The 23160-nt window shown below is 37.0% G+C and overlaps 2 protein-coding genes across 4 annotated transcripts in view; one reads left to right on the forward strand and one right to left on the reverse strand.

Annotated features, from left to right (window-relative positions):
- The first annotated feature begins 100 nt into the window (after positions 1-100).
- On the forward strand, positions 101-12775 carry fkbp5 (FKBP prolyl isomerase 5). The gene is made up of 11 exons (XM_082533352.1): positions 101-392; positions 5132-5266; positions 5458-5602; positions 6620-6762; positions 7930-8044; positions 8156-8312; positions 9227-9317; positions 9515-9598; positions 9693-9878; positions 9979-10218; positions 11072-12775. The coding sequence occupies exons 2-11, from the start codon at positions 5162-5164 to the stop codon at positions 11171-11173; spliced, it is 1368 nt and encodes a 455-aa protein (XP_082389478.1). The 5' UTR covers positions 101-392; positions 5132-5161; the 3' UTR covers positions 11174-12775.
- LOC309706645 (sodium- and chloride-dependent GABA transporter 2-like) overlaps positions 11245-23160 on the reverse strand; it is a 28505-nt gene continuing 16589 nt past the window's right edge. For all 3 annotated transcript variants that reach the window (XM_082533351.1, XM_082533350.1, XM_082533349.1), the window contains exons 7-15: positions 21774-21908; positions 21353-21456; positions 19969-20093; positions 19556-19668; positions 19140-19277; positions 18942-19044; positions 18756-18856; positions 17766-17936; positions 11245-17682 (exon numbers count right to left, since the gene is read on the reverse strand). In XM_082533351.1, coding sequence (XP_082389477.1) covers positions 17572-17682; positions 17766-17936; positions 18756-18856; positions 18942-19044; positions 19140-19277; positions 19556-19668; positions 19969-20093; positions 21353-21456; positions 21774-21908 — 1101 coding nt within the window. In that variant the 3' untranslated portion in view covers positions 11245-17571. The remainder of the gene's footprint in view (positions 17683-17765; positions 17937-18755; positions 18857-18941; positions 19045-19139; positions 19278-19555; positions 19669-19968; positions 20094-21352; positions 21457-21773; positions 21909-23160) is intronic.

The following is a 23160-nucleotide window of genomic DNA, read 5'->3' on the forward strand; positions in this document are numbered from 1 at the left end:
ACCTGCCCTTAATTTTACTCTAAACGTCCTCCCACAACTCTACTCGTTTCGACCCCCCCCCCCCCTCTCTCTCTTTCTCTCTCTTTTCTTTCTCTGTGTGCTTCTCTGCCTCACTACCTCCCCGGTGTCATTTTGAAGTCTGAGCTCCATGTGGCTACTACTACACCGGCAGGTTTATCGTCACCGGCAAAGACGGAGATTAAAAAAAAAGAGAGCGGGAAGGAGGGATAACTAGACTGAAAGAGCGCTGCTTAATAACCACATGGGCAGAACATTTAGTACCATGGATATGAGATGAGAAGGGCGGGCTTGAATTAGGTGAAAGAGACGCGCTTTTCCAATTTACCGACCGACTCGCTGAAGAAATTATTATTATCGGATCACAAGAACATGTAAGTGATTTAATTTACTCCTCTTTATTCTGCTGCTGACGGACTTAATTAAGGAGCTAATTAAGGCATATTCATGCCTGGCTGAGTTAAACTGACACTTGTGATACATCGTGAAGGTTTAGCCTTCATTGTATTTAAAGACTGCTTTTTAAAAACACACACACACACACACACACACACACACACACACACACACACACACACACACACAAAATAAAGGCTGATAAGGCACTGTGCGCGCGCGTGTTTGTGGGGGGTGGTGGGGGTTAATAGGTGAAAGTGTGTGTGTGTGTAAATGTGGCACTTAGCTGTGGGTCCCTGTGGAAGGGAAGGATGAGGATAACAGTTTATATCTAGACTACGTGGAAGCCTAGGTGTACCTACATAAATTACAGGTTGTGTAACTGTTTCTGAGAATTACACCAGCAACTCTGGCGCTCGAGCATTTATTTTGGAGCACTTAAACATTACAGGATATGATGGTGGCCCCTTGAATAACTTCAAATACACGGGCGTCCCCGCACGGGTAGTTTGATTTGAGGCTCAAGCAGAGGTGGCCTTGTAAAACAGAGGCTGAGGCGACATCCCAGAGATGAATCAAACTGCCTCAAGGTAGATACGGAATATAGATAAACTGGTTGTTGTTGTTTTTTAAAAGCACTGAAATTTACGATATATTGTTTTATAAAAAAGGGGGGTTCTCTGTTACCTTTTAACAAAAAAAATCGATTTTTAAGGTTTGCAGTGTCAAATTTCGCGTCAAATCTATTTTTGCCAGCATTTTCAAAAAGTCAACTCCTGTCGCTTTTTAAACTCTGCAAAGGGTTGTTGGGTGAAAGGGAAAAATCCCGTATGTCAAACAGTGCTTTGGTTCAGGATGTCTGTTTGCCATGCACATTGTGTACTCACACGTTCACATATTAATCAGCAGACTACGGATATGAGGCAGAACGTACAGATAGGCTGAAGTGTGTGTGTCTTTGTCTTAATGTGCTCTGTTCCTGTATTCCTCTGCAAAGTAGCTGTACATGTAGTCTACATGCCATCATCTCTGTGCTGTCACTGCTTGTGCAATGTTCCTCTTTACATTGTTAGATATAGTTGGATATTTATCATAAAGAAAAAGCAAAAGCTAAAAAGGTCAAATTGATAGAACACACAACTTTTACTTGAAATGATGCTAATATATGTCTGCATTCACCTACTTGTTTTACCCTATTTAAATCATATGTTAATCTAATTGTAAATATAGGTTCTGTTTGACTTGTTTAAATCACCTTGTTTTGGTTTAAAAATTGAAACTGGGCTGTACGTGAGGGGGTCTCAGATTGGTGAACACCGACAGGCTTTGCCAGCGGGGGAACTGTGAATAGAAGGAACATTGTGTACAGACACACAAATGCACACACACATGCACGAGATACATCTAAAACCAAATCCATCAGATATCAAAGACACAAGACAAGATGCTGCTAATGAGGGATGGACAGTTTTTGGTCAGTGCACAAACACTTTGAGGGGAGACACAAGGCTGAAGAACCAGAACAAACAGTGCAAATGTCAGTAAAATAGATCTTTATGGTTTCATCTTGTGGTTTGAGGCACTCAGGTTGCGCCATAGTTTACGTTTCCTAAGATCTCATTTAGTATGAGGTCAATTTCTTTATCGGTATTCAGTACACTGGACATGTTGCTTATTGCTGAGACTCAGACCAAGTGCTGTTGCTTAATGTTAGTTTTTGCAGGCTCTTTGTCGCCACAGCAGAACATAACGTAAGACAGGGCGACTGATGGAAAAATCGAGAAAACTGATGCAGGGTAGGCGAGCTGCTGCTCCTCTCCAGTAAAACAACATGCCACCCGAAGAATGGTTATTGCCTCAAATAAAGTCTGTGGAAATTTTAGAACTGTCGTCTGATCAGCAGCTGTGTCCTTGTCACTGCATCCCTCACGTTACTCTGAATGGACACTTGCACTTTTTATTTTGACTATTTGAAACAGTCTGTCCTGACAGCCCCTACCTAAACTTGAGCTAGAAACGTGGTGCGATGTGAGAAGATTTCTGCTTGTGACATCACTGAGATAATCTTGTATCTTCAACATCTCTGCTTAAAAAACAGGCGATACAAAGGTTGCCTTCACATAAAATCCCCTTTCTCACGGCTTCCCAGCATACAGTCAGCAATCTAATCATCAAAAACCAAAGCAGTTGAAGTCAAATATTTTCTTTATTTGCTCATTCTAAAACAAATATGTTTACATTTGCTTGTCAGTGGGAAAAATATAAATTTCAAGTATATTGCGCAATACGTTATTGTGCTGCTCAAAGATTCGCTGCACTGTAGAAGGCTTATTTAAAAATAAATAAATAAAGGAAAGACCTTAATTATGTTCAGATGAAGTATAACTCTATGAGTCCAAACTGGCTTGATACCAAGAGGCCATTTTAGCTCGAAATGGTATACTTCTACATATAAAAACATTTTAAAGGAAGCGTTTTACAAAGGAGATGCAGCACTGTGGTGCAGCCTCGGCAAAGAAGACCACCGTAATGACCCTTCTCCCCCCACATACCCTCATAAAAATCAGTTTGCCACTGCATTAATTGGTTTACTTGACCACCCATTAAACAATAAATAACACCATAGACAAAAAAACATGTCTTAGTGTTTAAATGACAAAGGATTGCAATAAATACATAAATTATTCAACAATACTCTGTTAGAGATTCTCTCACATTAAAAAATACAGCTGTTGTTCTTTGCATGTGGGGCTTCTGTAATCTAACTACGGAGCCCCAGTGAGGCGACGGTTCTATACTATACTCTACACTTCTCATTCTTTGACCCTACCTAAGTAGCTTTGAATGATTCACAATTCCTTATTTATGTCCTTATGGTGGGGCCATTGGCGCATCTCCAATGTTCAACCATATAAGAGATGTCATACTAAGCCTGAGCTTTTGGTGTTTTACAGGCATTACTTGCACATATGCTCATCTCATTTTTTTGAATCTTTAATAGCCATTTGTATGAGAGAAACTAAGGAAAAGCTTAATAGGTCTCCTTTAAGAGAGTTTTATAGTTATCACTGCAAAATGTGCCAATAGGAGAGCCTAATTAGAAGCTTCTCTTTTTGTTAGGAGACCAAAGGGTGTTTGCTTAGTTTGCCTCTCTGGACAGTGTGTTTCTGAGTATGGTAAAGCCCCCAAAACGTGCTAGCCTTAGTAACATCCCTAGCACAATGATATGTGAGAAAGTGTTAATGTGTCAACAGCTGCATATGATAACAATCACCAAACAGTGTTTGCCAACATGCTTAACATAACTATGTGGCCTTTTTTCAAACAATGTCAACATTATTGTGCCAGAGGAGATGGTAGTTTTGTGTATGGGGGAAGCAGCATGCAGACAGTGATTGCTGCTTTGATGAGAGAAGCAACATGTCCAACATGTCATTACAGTTTTTATGGGTCTGGCAAAGCTGCTATTGAAATTATTGCCAGCAAGCCTTTCATCAGGCTGAATATTAAGTGTTTTTGATATAGAAAGGTTTTTTTTTAACAGCAAGTTTATTATTTGTAATTTGCCATCTTTATACTTTTGAATTTAGCCAGTTTACGTATTTGGCTGCTTGTGTTTCCACATTTTGTTAAAACTATTTTTGTCCAAATCTAAAGTACTTTGGTATGAAGAAACCGAAGCTTTGTATCGTCTCTGGTTTAAAACATTTCCAATAATCTTTAAACTCTAATATTTTCGGTTAGGTATCAGTGCTTGTACTGTCAGCAGCATAACAGAAATTCACATGACACCTAGTTGTGTGAAATTTTTAATCTGACATCGATGCCGCTCTTGATTCACAAGAGACAATGTTTGAGCTGTATCACATTACCAGAGAAAGCCAGACAGTGTGGGGCCTCATGTTGTGATATTTTATTAGTGTATCACCTCAGATCCTTGACTGAATTCAACACTTTTAACTGTGTCATCATAAACACTGGGAAGATCATGTGGCTGTTTAGGATGCTGCAGGTTTAGCGTTGCGGTGTGTGTTTCCCCTGTGCATGTGAGGCTTTTAGATGGAAGGCTCTGCTATGTTAAAAAGGCTTTTTTAAAAATAAACAGTAAAACTATGCGAATGTGGTTCTGAAGAATTCATTTTGGTGTCCAATAAAAATCCAGATGTGTTTATATATTTTTCCAAGCACACACAAAGGTCATTAAGTAATGGTCTTGGAGATACACACTTTGCGAGTACTCCGTGTACTCTGTAAGTACAGAGCGTGCTACAAAATAAAATGAGTGAAGTGAGCAACTTGCTGTTTGCTTTCACTTAGATTCACAGTTATGTAATTACTTTATCTGTTGGGGGGGGGGATCAGAAAAGGTGCCATAGCCTGCAAATGTGTTTCTCTTAAAGCTGGGATCAATGATGATGTGGATGCTGCTAACAATAACTGTAAATGTATTTCTTGTACAAGATACTGATTTAGAGCATGTGTCCCTAAAATAGTTTCAAGTTATATAAGGTGAAGTAACAGTAATATTCGGTGGGTGGATTATGGTGATCACATTGATATTTTTATCCTATATCCTGATTTTTCTAGCCCTGCTCCGCAAATTTGATCTATATTATGCATAATTTTCCTGTTTAAACATGAGATGCAAGGAAATTTAATGACCAAGCAGTCAGTCAGATAGCTAACATCTACGCTTGTGTGTTTGTATCGTTGGCAGTGTTATACTATCGGTTTTCCGCGCACAGAAATGACAACTGATCAGGATTTGCCAATGGATCACCAGTCAGCCACAGCCCTATTTGCTGCAAAGGGCATTGATGTAACAACCAATAAAGACCAAGGAGTTATCAAGGTATTTACAATACTGTCATCATGTGACTGTTGACATTCATTCACAAGTAGGACTCATTTTTCCACCATATGGAACATCATGTTTTTTTTTTATCTGTTCCCTTTTAGATCTAGGAGTTATCTTTTTTATTTTCTTTGTTAAATGGTAGAAGCTTTTATTGTTAAAGGAGACACTTGTCTTTCTTTCTGCAGGTTATAAAGCGTGCAGGGGTAGATGGAGACAGGCCCATGATTGGGGACAAAGTAATGGTTCACTACACTGGGAAACTGGTCACTGGGAAGAAATTTGACTGTAGTCGAGAGCGCAAAGAGCCCTTTTGTTTCCATGTGGGCAAAGGTAGGTGACTGGCATGACTGTCTCTAACTGTTGATAAATTAAAGGTAAATGCAGTATTGTATTATATTTTGCTACCAAGGAGCCAGTCTTTGTAATTCTGTACCTTTAAGTAGTTTCAACCAATAGTTCTCCAGAATTTTGGAAGGTCTTTCAAAGATGTTCATGATGTATATTTCCTTCACTTATTTTCAGTCCAGTCCTTTAATTTACATAAAAAATTCAACTACTATGCCAGTTTGAGAGGCATAGTAGTTTTGCAGCAACACACTACTGAAAACTTGCAACCCAATATCACAGCAAAATGTATAATTCATATGTCGGTCCACCGTATCCATTTCACACTTTACTTTTTCAAAGCGTGACATGGACGTGCATACAGAAGTCGCAGTACCAGCAGGGGGAGATAATATACTTAAAAGCAAGAACTAGCTAGTGAGTAAGGAAGGTATGAACTGTATTCCAGGGCTCTTAATTGCCACTAATGATTAAGGTAGGCAGGCAATACGTATTTACATGTAAATGTGTTAGCAATGTCTGTTTAAACACTTTCCTGTGATTAATTTCAAGTTGGACTGAAATAAAATATCTTCTGACGATGCATGTCAGATCCTTGTATTAACTCCCACATTTGCTTAATTTAATCAGATTAGTTTACCTAAGCAGTATATATGGAAAGATGCAAGGCTCTCCATTTCACGCGAAAACAAAATCAGCCTGTCAGAACTTTGATTTTTTTACGCATTAAAAAAAAAAGACATATAATTTTAATAAGTAAGCTTTAGAGATGCTGGCTGATTTGTTGAACTCTTTCAGTCTTTAAGCTAAGCTGGATATTTTATATTTACAAATATCAACATTTTCATGTAATCCTCAGCAAAATGATCGGTTTGAAATGTGTGCAGGAAAAATTGTTGCTTTAAATTTATATATCTGAATGATGTAATATAACCTTTGAACTTATCGAACGAGCCAACAAAGTCTTGTTTAATTGTTTAAATATTTTTGATCTACTCACAGGACAAGTCCTCAGGGCTTGGGACATTGCTGTGTTGTCCATGCAGAGAGGAGAGGTGTGCACACTGCTGTGCAAACCCGAGTATGCTTATGGAGCTGCTGGAAATCCTGACAAAATTCCTCCCAGCTCTTCAGTAGTATTTGAGGTAGGCATGTCACATTAGCGCTGTCATTTGTGTGACGCATTAATCCAGCATTGCACTGAGGGCCTTAATTTAGGAGCATGTCTCTGCAGATGGAACTCGCTGGTCACAAAATTAACTTGTCTATTTTAATCCCCCTCAGTCATACAGCCAGCATAGTTTCATATACCACCTTTACGAGTGTGTTTGGGGCTCAGTGACACTACAGTTCAGATCTTCTCTTTCCTGAATAATCAGTGTTAAGTATAATTTAGTTTTCTGATCTGCTTTTCATGTTGGCCCCATTAAATGCAATATATTCATGAAAAAGGATTGTTTTACTCTCCCAGTTGGTGATTCAACTCAGTTCAGCTTTCACTTTGTAGGCTCATCAAATGTTGCTTAAGCAGACATAATCAGCTAATAAATTTATCAATATATGTTTTTTTATTTATACCCTTAAAAGAGAGTATAAAGGATTATAAAAAAACATTACCAAGTTTTGCTCTCATTGAAAAAAATACACATACACTGAAAAAGTATGAACTACTTCAGTATTTAGCACATATGAGAGAGCTGGATATGCACTGCGTAGAATGCTCCACATTCGGTGGTTTTCTGGTTGTTCATATTGTTTCACGTACTCAAATTGTGTGCACATGTCTGGTTTTCATGTGCACAGGTTTTGAGACTACTGGGACATCATACTTAACCCCAAACCTGACAGAACTTTGAAGTTTGCATTCCAGCCAAACACCAAGAGAGACTTGGGTTTGCAGATGTAGTTAGTTATCCTTAAAATACTTGAGCATTTATAATTTTTTAAACATATATATACAGAAAAAGTTAAATTTAATATTCTTTCCCAACTTTAAACTGATCTACAGTGAAATAAAACAGATAAAACTGATGTTTTCATACGTGAGACTTGGTTTTCTTAGCTAGCTGGCTAGTTATGACATAGAAGGCATAGAAACAGTATGTGTCTGGTTACACAGTGTACTTGCTTCATTTCTTATTATTTCATTACCATAAGTCATTAATTTTTTTATTTTCAGTGATAACTCCTACTTATTTTTAGTTATGTATTAATTCACCTCCCACACCTACTGAAAGTTCTGCAGAGCTGTAATTTTGTATTTTGCGTTGTCCCACCATTTGTATAGTGATGGCATTTCTATGTTCACACAGTTGGAGCTAATTAAGTTTGAAGGCGAGGTACTTACAGGCGATGGTGGAATTGTGAGAAGAATAAAGGTCAAAGGGGAAGGTTACACTAATCCCAACGATGGATCAATTGTGAACGGTAATGACATGATTTGTTTGTTCATCAATAATTGGCATTGTGCCAGGTTGATAAACAATCTGTATAGTAATTGACAACATCATAGATTAAATTGTGCCCTGTGTCTCACAGTGCACCTGGAGGGAAGGTGTGGTGACCGACTGTTTGACTGCAGGGACGTCAGCTTTATTGTTGGTCAGGCTGAAGATAAAAGCATTCCTCTGGGAGTGGACCGAGCCATGGACAAGATGCAGAAAGGAGAGTGCTGTTTACTTTACTTAAAACCAAAGTAAGTTCCTAACAAATGTAAAAATGTCATGTCACTTTGTTAATGAAATACAATCAGTAATTAGTTATGTGCGCTTTGTTTATTATTATCTCATGAAATTTTTATTTAAGGTGTCTTAACTGTAGGACTGTAGGTTCCTTTATGATGATAACTTTAATTTAATTATTTTATATCTCATTTTTATTTCATAAATATCAAAGCTATTAAAGCTTTTTTCATGTAATTTTATTGTATTTTTCAATATTTCTCAATAATTAAAAAAAAAACCAATATTAGTGATAAACATTAAATATAATGAAGTCACTTATCAGCTAACAAAGGAAGAAACCTTAAAGGAAATATTTTCTCAATATCTGGTTCAGAGCTCTCTATTTTTGCAGATGTAAACAGACTTTTCACTGATATAATAAAATCTTTCTTTTACACTATTAAGGTTACAATTACATACAACATTTGCATTTTTTTGGTTTATTTAAACCTTTCCATTAAGTACTACACACCATTTTTTCGAGCATATATGTCAGTGCATATCATACATATAAGTGTGTATGTTCTGTATGTTCTGCAATTGATTTATATTTATTCGAAACACTCAAAATATATGCCCTGTATCCATATTCAACTTCACTGAAAGCAGTTGTCCAATGATATCATTCAGAAATTCAGATCTAAAAAAAGTTAAATAAAATTCCTTTGATGTCATTTCAAAGGGTTTGTGTGTTTATTAGAAATGTTTGATGGTTATAGCATGTGGGGAATTTTCAGCAGCAGTTTCAAATCATGTCACAAATTGGAGCTTGAATGTCAAGTGGTTCGGGTCAACTGTTGACACAGATGTTGGTATGCAGAAATGGCATGCTTCAAAATAGTAATTATTGGTTAGTATAATCAGGTGGTCATTTATATGCTTACAGGTATGGTTTTGGAAGCGAAGGCAAACCAGAATACAAAATAGGACCAGACAAAGACATCGTATATGAGATTACTCTTAAAGACTTCCAAAGGGTGAGCACTAGTTTCTACATAATAAGATGAGATGAGACTGGAATAAATGTTGTTTGACAAATGTGTTTAAGTAAATGGAATAAATGTGTTTAAGTTTAGTTGGAGGCAAACTTGATCTCATAGATTTTATAGACATATTTTCAGTTCACTAACTCCAATTAAAAAAAGTCATTATGCTCTTTCTGTGTTTTCACAAGGCTAAAGATTCCTGGGAAATGGACTTGAAAGAAAAGCTAGATCTGTCTGCTGAAGTAAAAAGTAAAGGGAATCAGTATTTTAAGGTACAGCTCCTGGTGCTCACTCAAGCCAGTAAATGATTTATTTATTTATTTTTAGATCTTAGATTTATAAAGATATATTCTGTTCCTTCATCAGGCAGGGCGGTATTACCAGGCAGTCATCCAGTACCAGCGCATCATTTCTTGGCTAGAGATAGAGTATGGTACCGGAGACATGCAACAGAAGAAGATACAAGATTATATTCTGACTTCCCACCTTAACTTGGCCTTGTGTTTCCTGCGATTAAAAGAGTTCACACAAGCAGTGGACAACTGCAACAAGGTGAGCTGATGTCTGCCCATCTCCTGTACGTGTAGCTGATGAATGTTTAACTACTACTATACTATTACTGTACTGTTCATTTATTTTGTGTCCGTTAAAGGTCATTGAGCTTGATGAAAACAATGAGAAGGCTTTGTATCGTCGTGGGGAAGCCCGGCTCCGCCGCAATGAGTTCAGCCTGGCCTTGGCAGACTTTCAGCAAGTACTGCAAGTCAACTCAGCAAACCGAGCAGCTCGTGCTCAGATTTCCATTTGTCAAAGCAAGATTAAGGAACATCATGAAAAAGACAAAAAGACCTATGCTAACATGTTCCAGAAATTTGCAGAACGGGACGCCAAGGTCTGTAGACAAATTTAGAAAGTCAGCATGACTTGTTTTTGTGTTTTTCTCTTTTCCTTTCCTTTCTTTTTCCTTTTCTTTTCTGACATGTTTATGATCCTTTCAAGTAAATGTACTTAAAAATACTTAAAAAAATAAGTAATAATAATTAATAATAATAATGTAATTAATCTAACAAATATTCATATAGCCCCATTTAAAACACTTTTTTTCTGATGCTTTCCTGGCACCGATAGCAACTAAACTTCAGAACTGTTAGAAAGTGGGGAAGACAATTTTACATTTTTCATCTTTTAAGGACAACCACATTCTGTCACACCTGTCAAAACGTTTGCATTTACAACTAGTTTTCAGCCATTTCGTATTTCATGATGTGAGATACTCGTGCACTCTGAAGACATCCACCACTATGTGCTAGAATAATGTCAGAATGATTTGGTGTTTACTACACGAGCCATAGATTTAAAAGTTTTACATTAGAAGGATGTTTTAAAAAATGTTTATGTTTATTTATTTGTAAAATTGTCTGGCTGGATTGTTCATGTACTTCTTCAATGTTATACTGACCTCTAGTGGTTAGGTTGATTCTTTCACCCATTGATCTCTGTTAAAGTAAGGTAAAATGCCATGTGCAAAAAAGCAAGATTACATAACAATATTAACTGCATGTATCTAAATGATGATGTCAGTTTATGCCATTGGACGACACGGCCAAACTCACTGGCTGTGTAGAGTCCATGATTTGATTTTTCTTTTCACAATATTTCTATCAGTTTTCCTTTATAGGAAATTATCTTAATGTATATTTTTCAGTCATTTGCAATTCAACTGAAGCCCTGTATCTTCTGAACAGACTGGGAAGACAAAGAGAAGGCGGGATGACAGTGCGAGGACCAGCGTCAATGGTGAAGTGAGCATTAAACAACGCCGGAGGAGTCAGGAATGCCCGTCGTAATGGGGACATTTGAAAGGGATAAGAGAAAGCCTCTTTTTGCTTTCCAAGTCCAGGGAGCAGAGGCAAGAATGAAGATGAAAAAAAGCCTCCAAACCAAACCCTTTTTTTTATCCCAAAATCCAGCGTGACCATTCCTGCATATAAAGCAGACTGTAAGCAGGGACATTTGCAAGCCAAACAGCCTTTCCCCTGTCACAAGGACTATTGAACTGCTGGAGCGTACCTTCCAGTGGAGACAGAAACATTGAGTTAAGACTGGCAAACACTTTTAGCCCTCACCTTTTATCCTGAAAGAATATATTTTTATTTTCCTCAAAATGCAAGAAACACAATTACTTTGTCCTTAGGCTACTGTGTTGAAGTGCCTCCACAGTGTTTCTGATTGTAAAACCACGTTCATGATCTGTATTTGTTTTTAAGCCTGTTTGGAGCAGCTGCATGCATCACAAGGTGTTTTTGATTCAGACTTGAACTTTGCTAATTTTATATGTGCAATATGTACCTTTGGTGTAACAAGTCCTGTTAGTATGGTGAGTTAAAAAAACAAACAAAAACAATAAATTCTGTATTTTTGCTTTGGCCAAAACTTAATACTGTCATAAATAAAATAAGCCGAAGAAAATCCTAGTTGCTTTTCTGAAATGTAAAATTTACTGTATTTGGTTATTGCGTGTAACTTCTGCTTTCTGTGAAGCCAAATTAGTTTTGGTGTTTATCAACACCTGCAAGACTTTGGCATGGAGTGCCTATTTTTACATATAAAATTCAAATTTAGCTTTTGTGTTTCGGGCAAGAATTATTTATTTTCCTAAGATGTGTCTGAAAGTGGTCATGCACTAAAATAATTTATTCCTGTTTTGAGGTATTCTTAAAGACATGAGTCAATAACGCACACTTTATTTTGTAAAAAGACACTTTGGTATTGTAATTGATCAAGTAAAAAAAAAGATGACAGGGAGAACTTCACAATTTAAGTCTGTTTAACTGATGGCAGCTGTAAAAACATTAAAGGCGAAATAATCAAACTGTATATAAAATTGAATATTTCTCCTACTGAGCTTGAGTTGAATTTAGTGAATAAGGAGTCAGTCTTTCTTCTTCTGGTGCATTCATCATATTTTCTGACCTGTTTACTCTTATCAGGCTAAAGGCATAACTTTTAGAGCACATAAAATCATAATTTAGAAGGTAAATACATGAAGCATTCATTTTGCAGTCTTTTTCACCATATAGAAACGTATTTTTTAGAATGTGATCAGCTATGTTGGTGCAGTCTGGAAACAGGTTTTTCTTTATCTCGACAGTGTGAATGTGTATCAGACAACTGTCCACTTTGGTAACTGTAAAACCAACACTGTTTTCTTTTCATAAAATATCTGGACAGAGTCTGGACAATAATATTGAAATGTTTTATAAACATTGGCTGGTTCAGAATGAAAACCTTAGCTATCTTAAATATGTTGTGTAAAACAATTACCTGTATGTGTGTGTGTGTGTGTGTATGTGTGTGTGTGTGCTAGTCTATATTATTGTTGTGTGGTTTGTAAGCAGATTGTTGCTAAATGTTTTTAACTACTGCTGGCTCTAAACATTTAAACAGTTTGTGCAGTGTTGAATAGTAGTACTTTTTTCTAGCTTTTATAAATTGTACATCGTAATGTACGTACTATTTAACCACACTTTCAGCTACATCTGAAAGATCTGTAGAACTTAGAAGTGCTGGAGAAATTTTGGCCTACAAGTGAAAAAACAGTGGCTTGGCTAATGTGAGATTAGAGATATGACATAAAATATGTTCATATGTATTTGGAAGATCGTTGCCATGTAGACATAAGATATATTTTCACACAAAACCCCCGCAAAATACATATGGTACCTTTGTTCATGTGTTCTTCATATATATATATATTTTTTTTACACTCTAAAACCAAACAAATAAATAAATTAATTAATCTGTTGTATTCAAATAGACAGATCATCTTCTAGGCCACTATTTTATAATCTAATTATATTTTTAAAGAGCACATTGATAAATAGGGAGACATTTTTCGTTGAGACACTATTAATCAGATTAATCAAATACACAGTTACCGGCCAGTCCATTAGGCACACCTCCAAATATGGGGTTACACCCACTTTTGCCTCCAGAACGGCCTTAGTTCTTCATGGCATAGATTCAACATGATGTATGTATTTTTATATTTGAAATTTAGAACAAGTCTTTGAAAAAGATCTATCTAGCCATCCATTTTCTTAAGCTTATATCATTGTGTGTCACAGGGGGGCCCTCTGAATGAGGGTCACCAGTTTATTACATGGCTTGAAAAAAAGTCTCAGCAACATTAATTACACACCTGGCTTTTAACACGTTTCATCATCTACCTGTTGAATTCGGGTCCAGTTTTCACACAGTCTGAGCTCTGTACAGATAAAAAAAAAGGAAAAAGCTGTTTTATATTCAATAATGGTGTCCAGGCACTAAAGTGGGACAGTAATCCTTTGTGTTAGAAGCTTCTGTAGATTTGTTTTTCTGTGTGGCTGTGGCCAGCTAACCTGTGTTAGTTCTGAAGGTTACCACTCTTTCAGCCAACTGCAGTCTACAGTATATAGGCAGATAATATGTGAGCCATTAGAACTGCTAACCAACCCCTAGGTGGTACTGGTAAGACCAGTATAAAGGATAAATTTGGCTTTAGCGTTACTAAAGAGTGTTAAATTCAAACTGATGACTCCTCCTAAAGCTCTTCTACTGTAGAAGCAAGTCCTGTAGCTCAGCAGCTGTGCTATAATCTACTGTATACGGGTACTTTCTGGGGCAGTTGTCTAAAGGAAATTTCATTCCAGTGGTACTGTATCATAAAAACTGTGCATACAAAATATCTAGCCAATTCAGATACAAATACAGTGATACATTTCTAACACTATCCTTAGTGATTCAAAATTTTCCCATAATTTACAATTAATAATTATTCAGGGCTGTGTCTCTCTTTTATATCTCTGCTGTTATCCAAGTCTTAACCTGGTAGTGACCATGGATATCACAGTCTGTCCTTACTCCAGCATCCATCACCTGGAACTGTACCACAATACTACAAAGTACCCCATGTTCACTGTCCCACATAGCCTTTGAAAAACACAAAAGTACCACAATTTACCTTGCTCTCAGACATTATGTCATTGGGAAACAACCTACTTTAGAAACACATCAACTGTTCAGGTAAAAAACATAAATTACATTACACGCAATCTTTACGGATGAGGCATTCGTATCCTTGCCTTTCAAAATAATTTCTCGACATCTTCACTTACATCTTTTTCTATCGCCTTTGAGTGAACTTATCACAATGTAAGCTTTGTTTTGCCTCCCTGGAAACTACATAAACTCTACCTTTAGTTAGCACACAGACTGTAGTGACATTTATCGACCTGTGAGAATCATTGCATTTGAAATTAGGCACCACTTGAAGGAAAAAACTTCAGAATTACCATGACCACAGCTTTACTGGTGCATGCATGAACATTACAAGGATAAGATGAAAAACAAAGATGTTTGCAGTAGTGTTTTACTGTCTCTGTGGTATCAGCTGAAAAAAACTGGGTGTTCGATTTGATTACTCATTGCATTTTTCTCCTCTTATTAAAAAAGGTCTATTTAGTAAACAGTTTTTGTTTTTAAAGGTTTTTCTTAGGTTAATTCATGCATCTTGGGTTAACAATGAAGGAGGGTTCATGTGATACACTGATATTATAAAGCTATTAAATGGACGATGTAGTGACACTGTTCCTGGTTCCAAGGTCAAGTATGACGTCAGATTTTAGACAGCGTGGATGAAAAAGTGGATGTCCTTTACATGTTCAAAATGAAAAAGGGAATGTTTAAAGAGAAAAGAAAAGAGTTGTATAAAATAAATCTATCATTACATATCAAGACTGAACAATTCAGGTGAAGAATTAAAGGTAACCTTTATTTTCTTAAAAGCATTAGCAGAAAATTAAAATGTTCTCATGTCATTCAAGGGCACAGAAAAACTGCCATTTTTACTTTTTCAGACTCTCCTCTGGATCTGTGTAGTGACAATCAAAAGGCAAAACAGTTGTGAATTTATTAAGATTTTATTAAGTTTGTCTGTAAATGATGATTTTACCACAGTCACCTCACTGGTCATTGCTGCAGTAAATCCTAAGGAATGATTCTCATGTCAGTTTAACCAAATAGTAATAGGAAGACATGAAGAAATACATAAATAATATTGATCATATTAACATATGATTATCTCATTATAGATCATATTTAAAGAATGGCACATTGTTTAATAAAATCATTCAATTAACATTTACAAACCAAAGCTATGATTCAGTTCATCATACCAACACTTCAAAAAAAAAAAAAAAAAAAAGCAAACCTTTTTGTTCCTGTTGTATCTAGTGGCAACAGTGGGTTATAAAAATAAATTACAGTGTAAATGTCAATATGATTTTTCACATGAAAAAATGTGTTATTACAAAATTTGTACAGTGCAGAGGTGTGATTCAAAAGTTCAGAAAACCTTTTTAAAGAAACAAAGAAAAAACAATAAAAACAACAAAGAAAAAACCAACAACATAAAAGATTTCAAGCTGGCCTCTGACCAATCCTTAGGATCACCATTCAGGGTCGCCACTGCTTTGATTTTTAAAGGCCAGTTCCCAGAACCTTTAGATCACACTCCACATGTTATACATAAAAATGTTGCCACAACTCTCAATGACATATGATACAAAATATTAAAAATATAAATTTGGACACTCGATAAGGAAGGTTTCTGAAAAGAAAAAAAAAGTTGAAAATACAGCAGAAAAATGTATTTTATAATCAATATTACCATATTGAGTTTTCCTTGGTTCTAACAGGTTTATAATACATAGCGCAGTTATCGTAATGCTGCATTTACTGCCTACATGAAAAACCCATATACAATATTTACAGTATCAGTACTTTGTAGAGGTCACAAACACTTCTGTATTGGGACAGCCAGATGGCTCAGATAAACACAGTGTTCAGGGTTTCAATTGATTGGATGCTTATTGCTTGACAAACTCCCTTCTGTCATTGTTTTTTAGTTACAGTTTACACCATCTGTATAATTCATACTGGCCTTAAAGTAACTAAGGTGTTAGATCTGTAAGAGTTTGTCAAGTAACTGTCAGTATTATTTTACTCAAAAAAGTTCTACAGCCTGAGGCCTTGACCACAAAATGTAATAATACAATGTAAGAGACAAAAACACTTGGTGTACAAAAACCTTTCATTTCCACTCTCTTCTTAATAAGTGCTCATTACAAAAGGATGAGTGTTTGCAAAATGGTGTTGCTTAAAACCATAACAGGCAATAGTCCCAAAAAGACTTTGATTTAAACATGAGGCACATTTGTGCAGGTGTAAATACCCTGTGCTGTCTTTTATTTAAAAGAAGAAGGATTTTCATAATAAATACACCATTATTTTTCTCCATGATTGTAAATGCAACATTTTAATGTGACAGAATTAATCAGGCATCAACTTCTCTCCCTTCTCCAACTATGGCATCAGAAACAGTCTACCGTATGCTAAAGGCACGTAAATTTTTTCACCACATGACAAATTTCCCAGCGATTCATCACATGAATATCATGTTAAGTATTCCACTAATAGCTCTGATATAAATTGTGATTAACAACAGATGTACGAATAGGTGGGGTTTAAAAAAGAGCTTTGTAATCAGACACAGTGAAAGCAGATAGCTCAATATACTCAGATGAAGGTAAACCTGAAAAAAATATGCTTCTTACTAATGAACTTTGGATGAGGAGCAATTTAAAATGTCAAATAATATGCTCAGTGCAAATGGCCACAAGAGAAATTTCAGAACTAGTCCTTGCTGTAGAGATGGGTTATCAGAACAAACATGAACAAGACAATCGTCAGAAGCAATAATATAGAAAATGAAATCATGGCCTAAACCATTTTCTTTAAGCAAAACTCCACATCCTCTCTGGTTCCATATTCTTATTTCTGACGTTTCTGTGGTTTCCTCTTCTGGTTTTGGACTGTAAATCAGATGATGAAGATGCCATCCCAAACTCAGGGAAACTACACATTTGTGCTCAGACTGTCTTTACGCAGTTTTTTTTACAATCACCTCTTGTTTGTGTGAATTCATTCAGGTTGTAGTTTTTGGTTGAATTCATCTCACTGGTTTATCTAGCCCGTTAGATGGGGACACAAAATAAATATCAGTGTTTTAAGGGGTTAAATTCCAAACAGACTGGAATGATGCAGCGCTACAGAGGATTGAGCCACTGGATTTAATGTTAGATTTTCCTTATAACTGTGTTAATTGTTAAATGCATCTGAGTTTGCTTCACTTTTCATGTTTATTCTAGAACACTGTGTTATCGAAGGATGATGGCAAGTTAAGCAGTTCAAGAGCCTTTTTCTCTGATTTGGTCAGAGGGAGGTCTTCGGCTGGAGTACATAAGATGGAGAACCTCTAACAAAGAAGAATATTGGTTTTAATAAAAGATGAAAGGAAACAGTTTTTTGGAAATTTATATTCATACACAAATAGCTCACCTGTCGCAGTGTACCAGGAGTGGTGCTCAGATTGTACAGCATCCAGAAGGGAACCATGAGCGTAGAGGAGAGTGTAAACCACCAGCCTAGAGCATAACCCCACCATGGATACTCTAGTGTGTTGTTGAACTTCAGTGGAGTGTATTTGACCAAGGAGAAAATAAACGTTCCCTGAAAATTACAATGGAAGAGGTAAATATGGAATAAATTACATACTACGTGGGGAATGGAAACCCATCTCATGAGGCTCCTAGTCCACAGTTTTTCTGCTTATGTTAACGCCAGTGGTGGCTCAGCGCTCTATGGTCATTGAGTCATTGAGTCAGCAGAGAGTCAGCAGAGTGTTGGAGACTTTTACACACTATGCAGTCAGCAACCTTGCTCTGTAACTTCATGTGGTCTGACGCCATCAGTTGCTGTGGTGCTTAACCTAACAATTTTCCAAAAGTAACACTTAGTCATGGAATATCTAGGAAGGAAGAAATTTCATGAATTTCATGACATGTTGCAAAGGTGGGACCCTATGACATTACCATGCTCAAATTCAGTAAGCTCTTCCCATTCATTCACAAATAATGGGAGACTGCATGGCTAGCTGCACACCCAAAACTGTTGGCTAGTAAATGCTAAAATGATACTTCCCCATCAAGGATTTTTGTCTTGGTTCATTACTAAAAATAACCAAATAATGTGATTTTACTTTGATGAATTATAAATGCTGGAACAAATACTGACATTTTTTACTTTCAGATGGAGAGTTTTTTTTTTTTACCAGCTCACAGAATTAATCCTAACTTAAGTAATGAAGTCAGTCAGAGTTAATAACATATTGCACTAACAGCTACCATTTAGGTCAGCAAAACTGATGATCACCTACTAGATAAGAGAGTTTGTCTCGATTAATAATGTCTGTCTGACATTACTGACATGTGCTGTGCAAGAATGGGCGGGAAGACCTGCAGAGCATTACTAACTTTTGCTGCAACTCACCGTGCAAATTACTGGAGTGACATATTTCAAACAGTACTTTATTAGGGGTAAAGGCTTGTATCCAATCATGTCCTCTAAGTTGTCATAAAATCGGTCTGCACCTGTGAAAAGATGGAAACACAGAGTTGAGGAAAAATTTGTTTCATTATGAAGACACTTTGATATTTTTGTAATTCATGAACTTACCATATACCCATCCAACACCTACAGACTGCAGTACGGCAATGAGAAGTAAAGTCATTCCACTGCAGGCATAGTAGTCAAACACCTGGAAGATGTATAGTCCACCCTGTGTGTGGAGCAGTTTCATTAGCTTTCGAGCTTTAGCATATAAAATAAATGCAGTTATTGTGACAAACATGTGACTTTTAAATTTGTTCTTACCTCTGTAACCATCACAAGGCCGATGAGGAAACTGACAACACTGACAGCAAGCAGCAAGAGTTTACGTCGGTGGCCGACATGGAAGAAGGCTGGATTCATGTCGGAAATGGCTGTTGTGAGAGCTTCCAAACCCACAAACTGAAACACAAACCTCTAAGTTATATACTTACCATTAAAAATGCATAATTTTTGCTCAAGATTAAACTGTTTTAATCTGCATCTCAATAGAGATCCTGCGCCAGGCCTGAGCCAGATAACAATCATATTTAGTGGAACGTAAGTAAGTTTAAAATTGTTTTTAAAAAAATTTAAATTTCCATTTCAATTTATTTCAGTTGTCCCTCCCCCTTCACCCCCCCCCCCCCCCCCACCAAAAAACCCCAAAACAAAACAAAACAAAACAAAACAGAGCTTACCTCACTGTCCAGCCCCAGCAAGATGATCATAACGAAAAAAAATACTGCCCAGATCTGAGGAAAAGGCATCATGGCGACGGCTCGAGGATAGGCAATGAATGCCAAGCCAGGACCTGCAGAGAATAAGAGAATACAGTGGAAACGGAAGCCCAACCTGCTACTAACCAGTTATACCTAACAGAGGTCGGTGAGAGTATACACGCATATATTGATTGTAAGGTGTAAAGTGTAGCTGGCATTTATCCTCTTCTAAAAACAGATGAGAAACGCCATCCACTGCACATACAAAGACAAGCTTGTAACATTCTCCCATACGAACATGTAAATAATATTACATCCATAAATGCTGTCAGGTCTAAATTGTTCATTGTAAAGCTCCTTGTATCTTTTCACACTTTCTTTTATAAACTCACCTGACTCTGCCACTTTGGATATATCTGTGTTCTGCTCATATGCCATGAATCCAAGTGCAGAGAATATGGCAAAGCCAGCAACAAAGCTGGTCCCACTGTTCAGAAGGCACAAATACACACAATCCCTAAAATAAAAAGAGAACAAATTACATCAAATTATTTTGTATTAAAGTCAGTAAGGGTTTATAATAATAATAATAATAATAATGATAATGGATTGCATTTATATAGCGATTTTCGAGACCCTCAAAGCGCTTTACAATTCCACTATTCATTCACGCTCACATTCACACACTGGTGGAGGCAGCTACAGCTGTAGCCACAGCTGCCCTGGGGCAGACTGACAGAAGCGAGGCTGCCATATCGCGCCATCGGCCCTGTCATGGTCCTGAGTCTGACAACTCAGTGTTTTGTGTTTCTTTATATTATTCTATGTTCTTGTTTATTCTGTTATGTCTTTTGTTTAGGTTTGTTATGTGTTAGGGTTTTGTTTCATGCATGTCTGTGTTCCCTCTGTCTATCCATGGTGTCACTGTGTCTGCTCGTGAGTCTGTCTGTTAAGTTCAGTGTCTTGTCTGGTCCTCTGTGTCTGTTAGTTTCCTGTTTTATTCTGAAGGTCCTTGTCTCATGTGAGTGTGTTCAAATTACGTTTCCCCTGTCTCGTCATCTGTCCAGGTGTGTTCCCCTCCTGTCTCCCATCCCTTGATTACTGCTGTGTGTATTTAAGCCCTGTGTCTTCTCCCACATGTTGCCGGTTCGTCTGTGTTAATTCCCTGTGTTTCCTCCAGCGCTCCAGTTAGCGCTTCAGGTTTGTTTTGTTAGTTTTTTCCAGTTTAGGTTTTGTTTAGTTTCCTCCGCTCCTCTGCCGTTTCTGTTTGTATCTCCACCTTCTCAATAAAAACTCCCCTGTATCTCAGCTGCCTGCATCTTGGGTCCTCATTAAATTCCACACGGCTCATCCTGCAAGCCTTGATAGGCCCCTCTGGCCAACACCAGCAGGCGATAGGTGAAGTGTCTTGCCCAAGGACACAACGACCAAGACAGACAGAGCAGGGGATCGAACTGGCAACCTTCTGGTTACAAGATGAGCTTCCCAATCCCCTGAACCACGGTTTGCATGTTTCTTGCCTAACTGTGACACACAACCTGTTTTTTTCCATATCAGTAGCTCATGGCATGACACATGACTCAAGGGAGATATTTTTGGATAATGGTAAATAGAAGAAGAAAGTTATTAGTGTTAGTGAAAAGCATTAAAGAAACCTGCTTTTTCCAGTTTTGTCATAATGATTTTATATGTTTTATGTTACATTCTTCTTCTTTCATTAAAACTGTGATATTTTGTGATATTCTTACATTAAAAAACAAAAAACATTTTACTTACTTGTAGCAGTCATTGTTGTACTTATTATAGCTGCCAAGTGCAATTAGACACCCAATGCAAATAGCATAGGAATAAAATATTTGTGTGCCAGCATCCATCCACACCTGCAAAAGAAAAAAAGGTCATTTCCCCACCCCTACATTCAATTACATGAGAATTTTTTTTTTATTGTGTGTGTGTGTGTGTGTGTGTGTTGGACTGCACATAGTGCATCTGTACAGAACATTTGCTAATGTTTTACCCTATGTGACATCAGCAAAGCAATCATCTGCAAATGCACTGAAAGTTTTAACACAGTCTAACACACATAAGTAACCCATCACTGTTTGTAAGAAGTTTGATGATGCAACATGGTTATGCAGGAGTTAAAGAGTAAAACCACATTTTATTTAGAGTGGGAAGTCATGAATGGTGTTTGTACCTGGGGATCAGCGAGACGGGATGGATCTGGGTACAGGTAAAACTTGATCCCATCTATGGCCCCAGGCAACGTGAGTCCACGAACAAGCAACACCACCAGCATCACATATGGAAATGTGGCAGTAAAATAAACTACCTGCAGAGGAGGAATGATGTGGCCAAGTTATGAACATTCACTGCCGATATTATGTAATCACACTCACTCTGTGCTTCAGAACATACACCGAACACTGCTTAACCTCACATTGAAGCTTTAGTTTCACACAGTGTATCTCAAACTAAACACATGCTGCTGATTTTTTCTTTATTCTTGCCACCCAGGGAAAACTGCAGTTCACTACTCCTTAAGTCTAACGCACAGTTTAAATTTTCAAGAAAGCAAATTGCAGCTTTAGATTAAAGAAAATCTTTCTGACAGCTTCTTTTGCCTTTTTAATGCTGGCACAACACTGTTTGCAGCTAAATGCTGTCTGCACATTACCTTGTTCAAAATACTAAATCTTGCAGGATTTGCAGCTCTCAGCAAGTAACGTCATGTTCACCGTTTATTTAGTTGGCATGCTAACAGTTAATCAACAAATACAGAGTACATCTGCAGATGAAGAGGATCAAAAGAAGATCAGAAAACTGATTACAGTTCAACTTCATATCATGAAACTCACTGCTATCTGGCATAGATACTACTATCAAATCAGGTCTAAGTGCAACACTCCCATTTATTTTTAAATGGGGTAATCAAATTTAATTAGTAAGTATGTTTCAATGATTACATACCTTATATAACTATTTTAGCATAAAATCCAGCATATAGCCGTGTAAATCTTTCTGCTTTAGTGGTACAAAGAGTGCAACAAGTTGAAAGAGGAAGTTTTTACTGATATCACAGGTCTGCAACTTTGTATTCTGCTTTTGTATTTATTCAAAATAAACACCGTCATTGTTGCATAAAATACAATCTCTTATCTGCCCTGCCCTGGTGTGCGTATGTAGCTCATGTCCACCCTCAATAAATACATAAACAGTGACAATCAATGAATGGGAAGGAAAGGGGACAAAGGATAAAGCCAGGGAAGCAAAGATGATTACTAAGAAACATGTTTGTGGCATGTTCTTCATGATATTTCAGAAAGATACTTCATCTCCATCTATTTTAACCTGGCCTGCTGCTGGTTGTACCTTTAATTTAAGTGCAGTGGGAACAAAAGTTTGGGCTTAGCTTGATATCTTTGAATCATAAAGAAATGTAATAATGTTGGCTCATATTTATGGTTAGCCTTAAACTGTGTACAATCACATCCTGTCTCTAATAGGTAATTAAACTATAAAGATAGAGGCATGTTTGGTGTGTAACATATTACTGTGTTTTTAGGCACTAGCAGATTCTGTTA

Source organism: Aulonocara stuartgranti (assembly GCF_965226115.1).
Source record: "Aulonocara stuartgranti genome assembly, chromosome: 5".
Lineage (NCBI taxonomy): Eukaryota > Metazoa > Chordata > Actinopteri > Cichliformes > Cichlidae > Aulonocara > Aulonocara stuartgranti.

Bases quoted from the DNA above. Each gene is read 5' to 3' on its own strand.
- fkbp5 (XM_082533352.1), top strand. From the start codon at position 5,162: ATGACAACTGATCAGGATTTGCCAATGGATCACCAGTCAGCCACAGCC. The intron at 6,763-7,929 runs GTAGGCATGTCA...ATGTTCACACAG, and splicing joins GCTCTTCAGTAGTATTTGAG to TTGGAGCTAATTAAGTTTGA. The intron at 8,045-8,155 runs GTAATGACATGA...TGTGTCTCACAG, and splicing joins CGATGGATCAATTGTGAACG to TGCACCTGGAGGGAAGGTGT.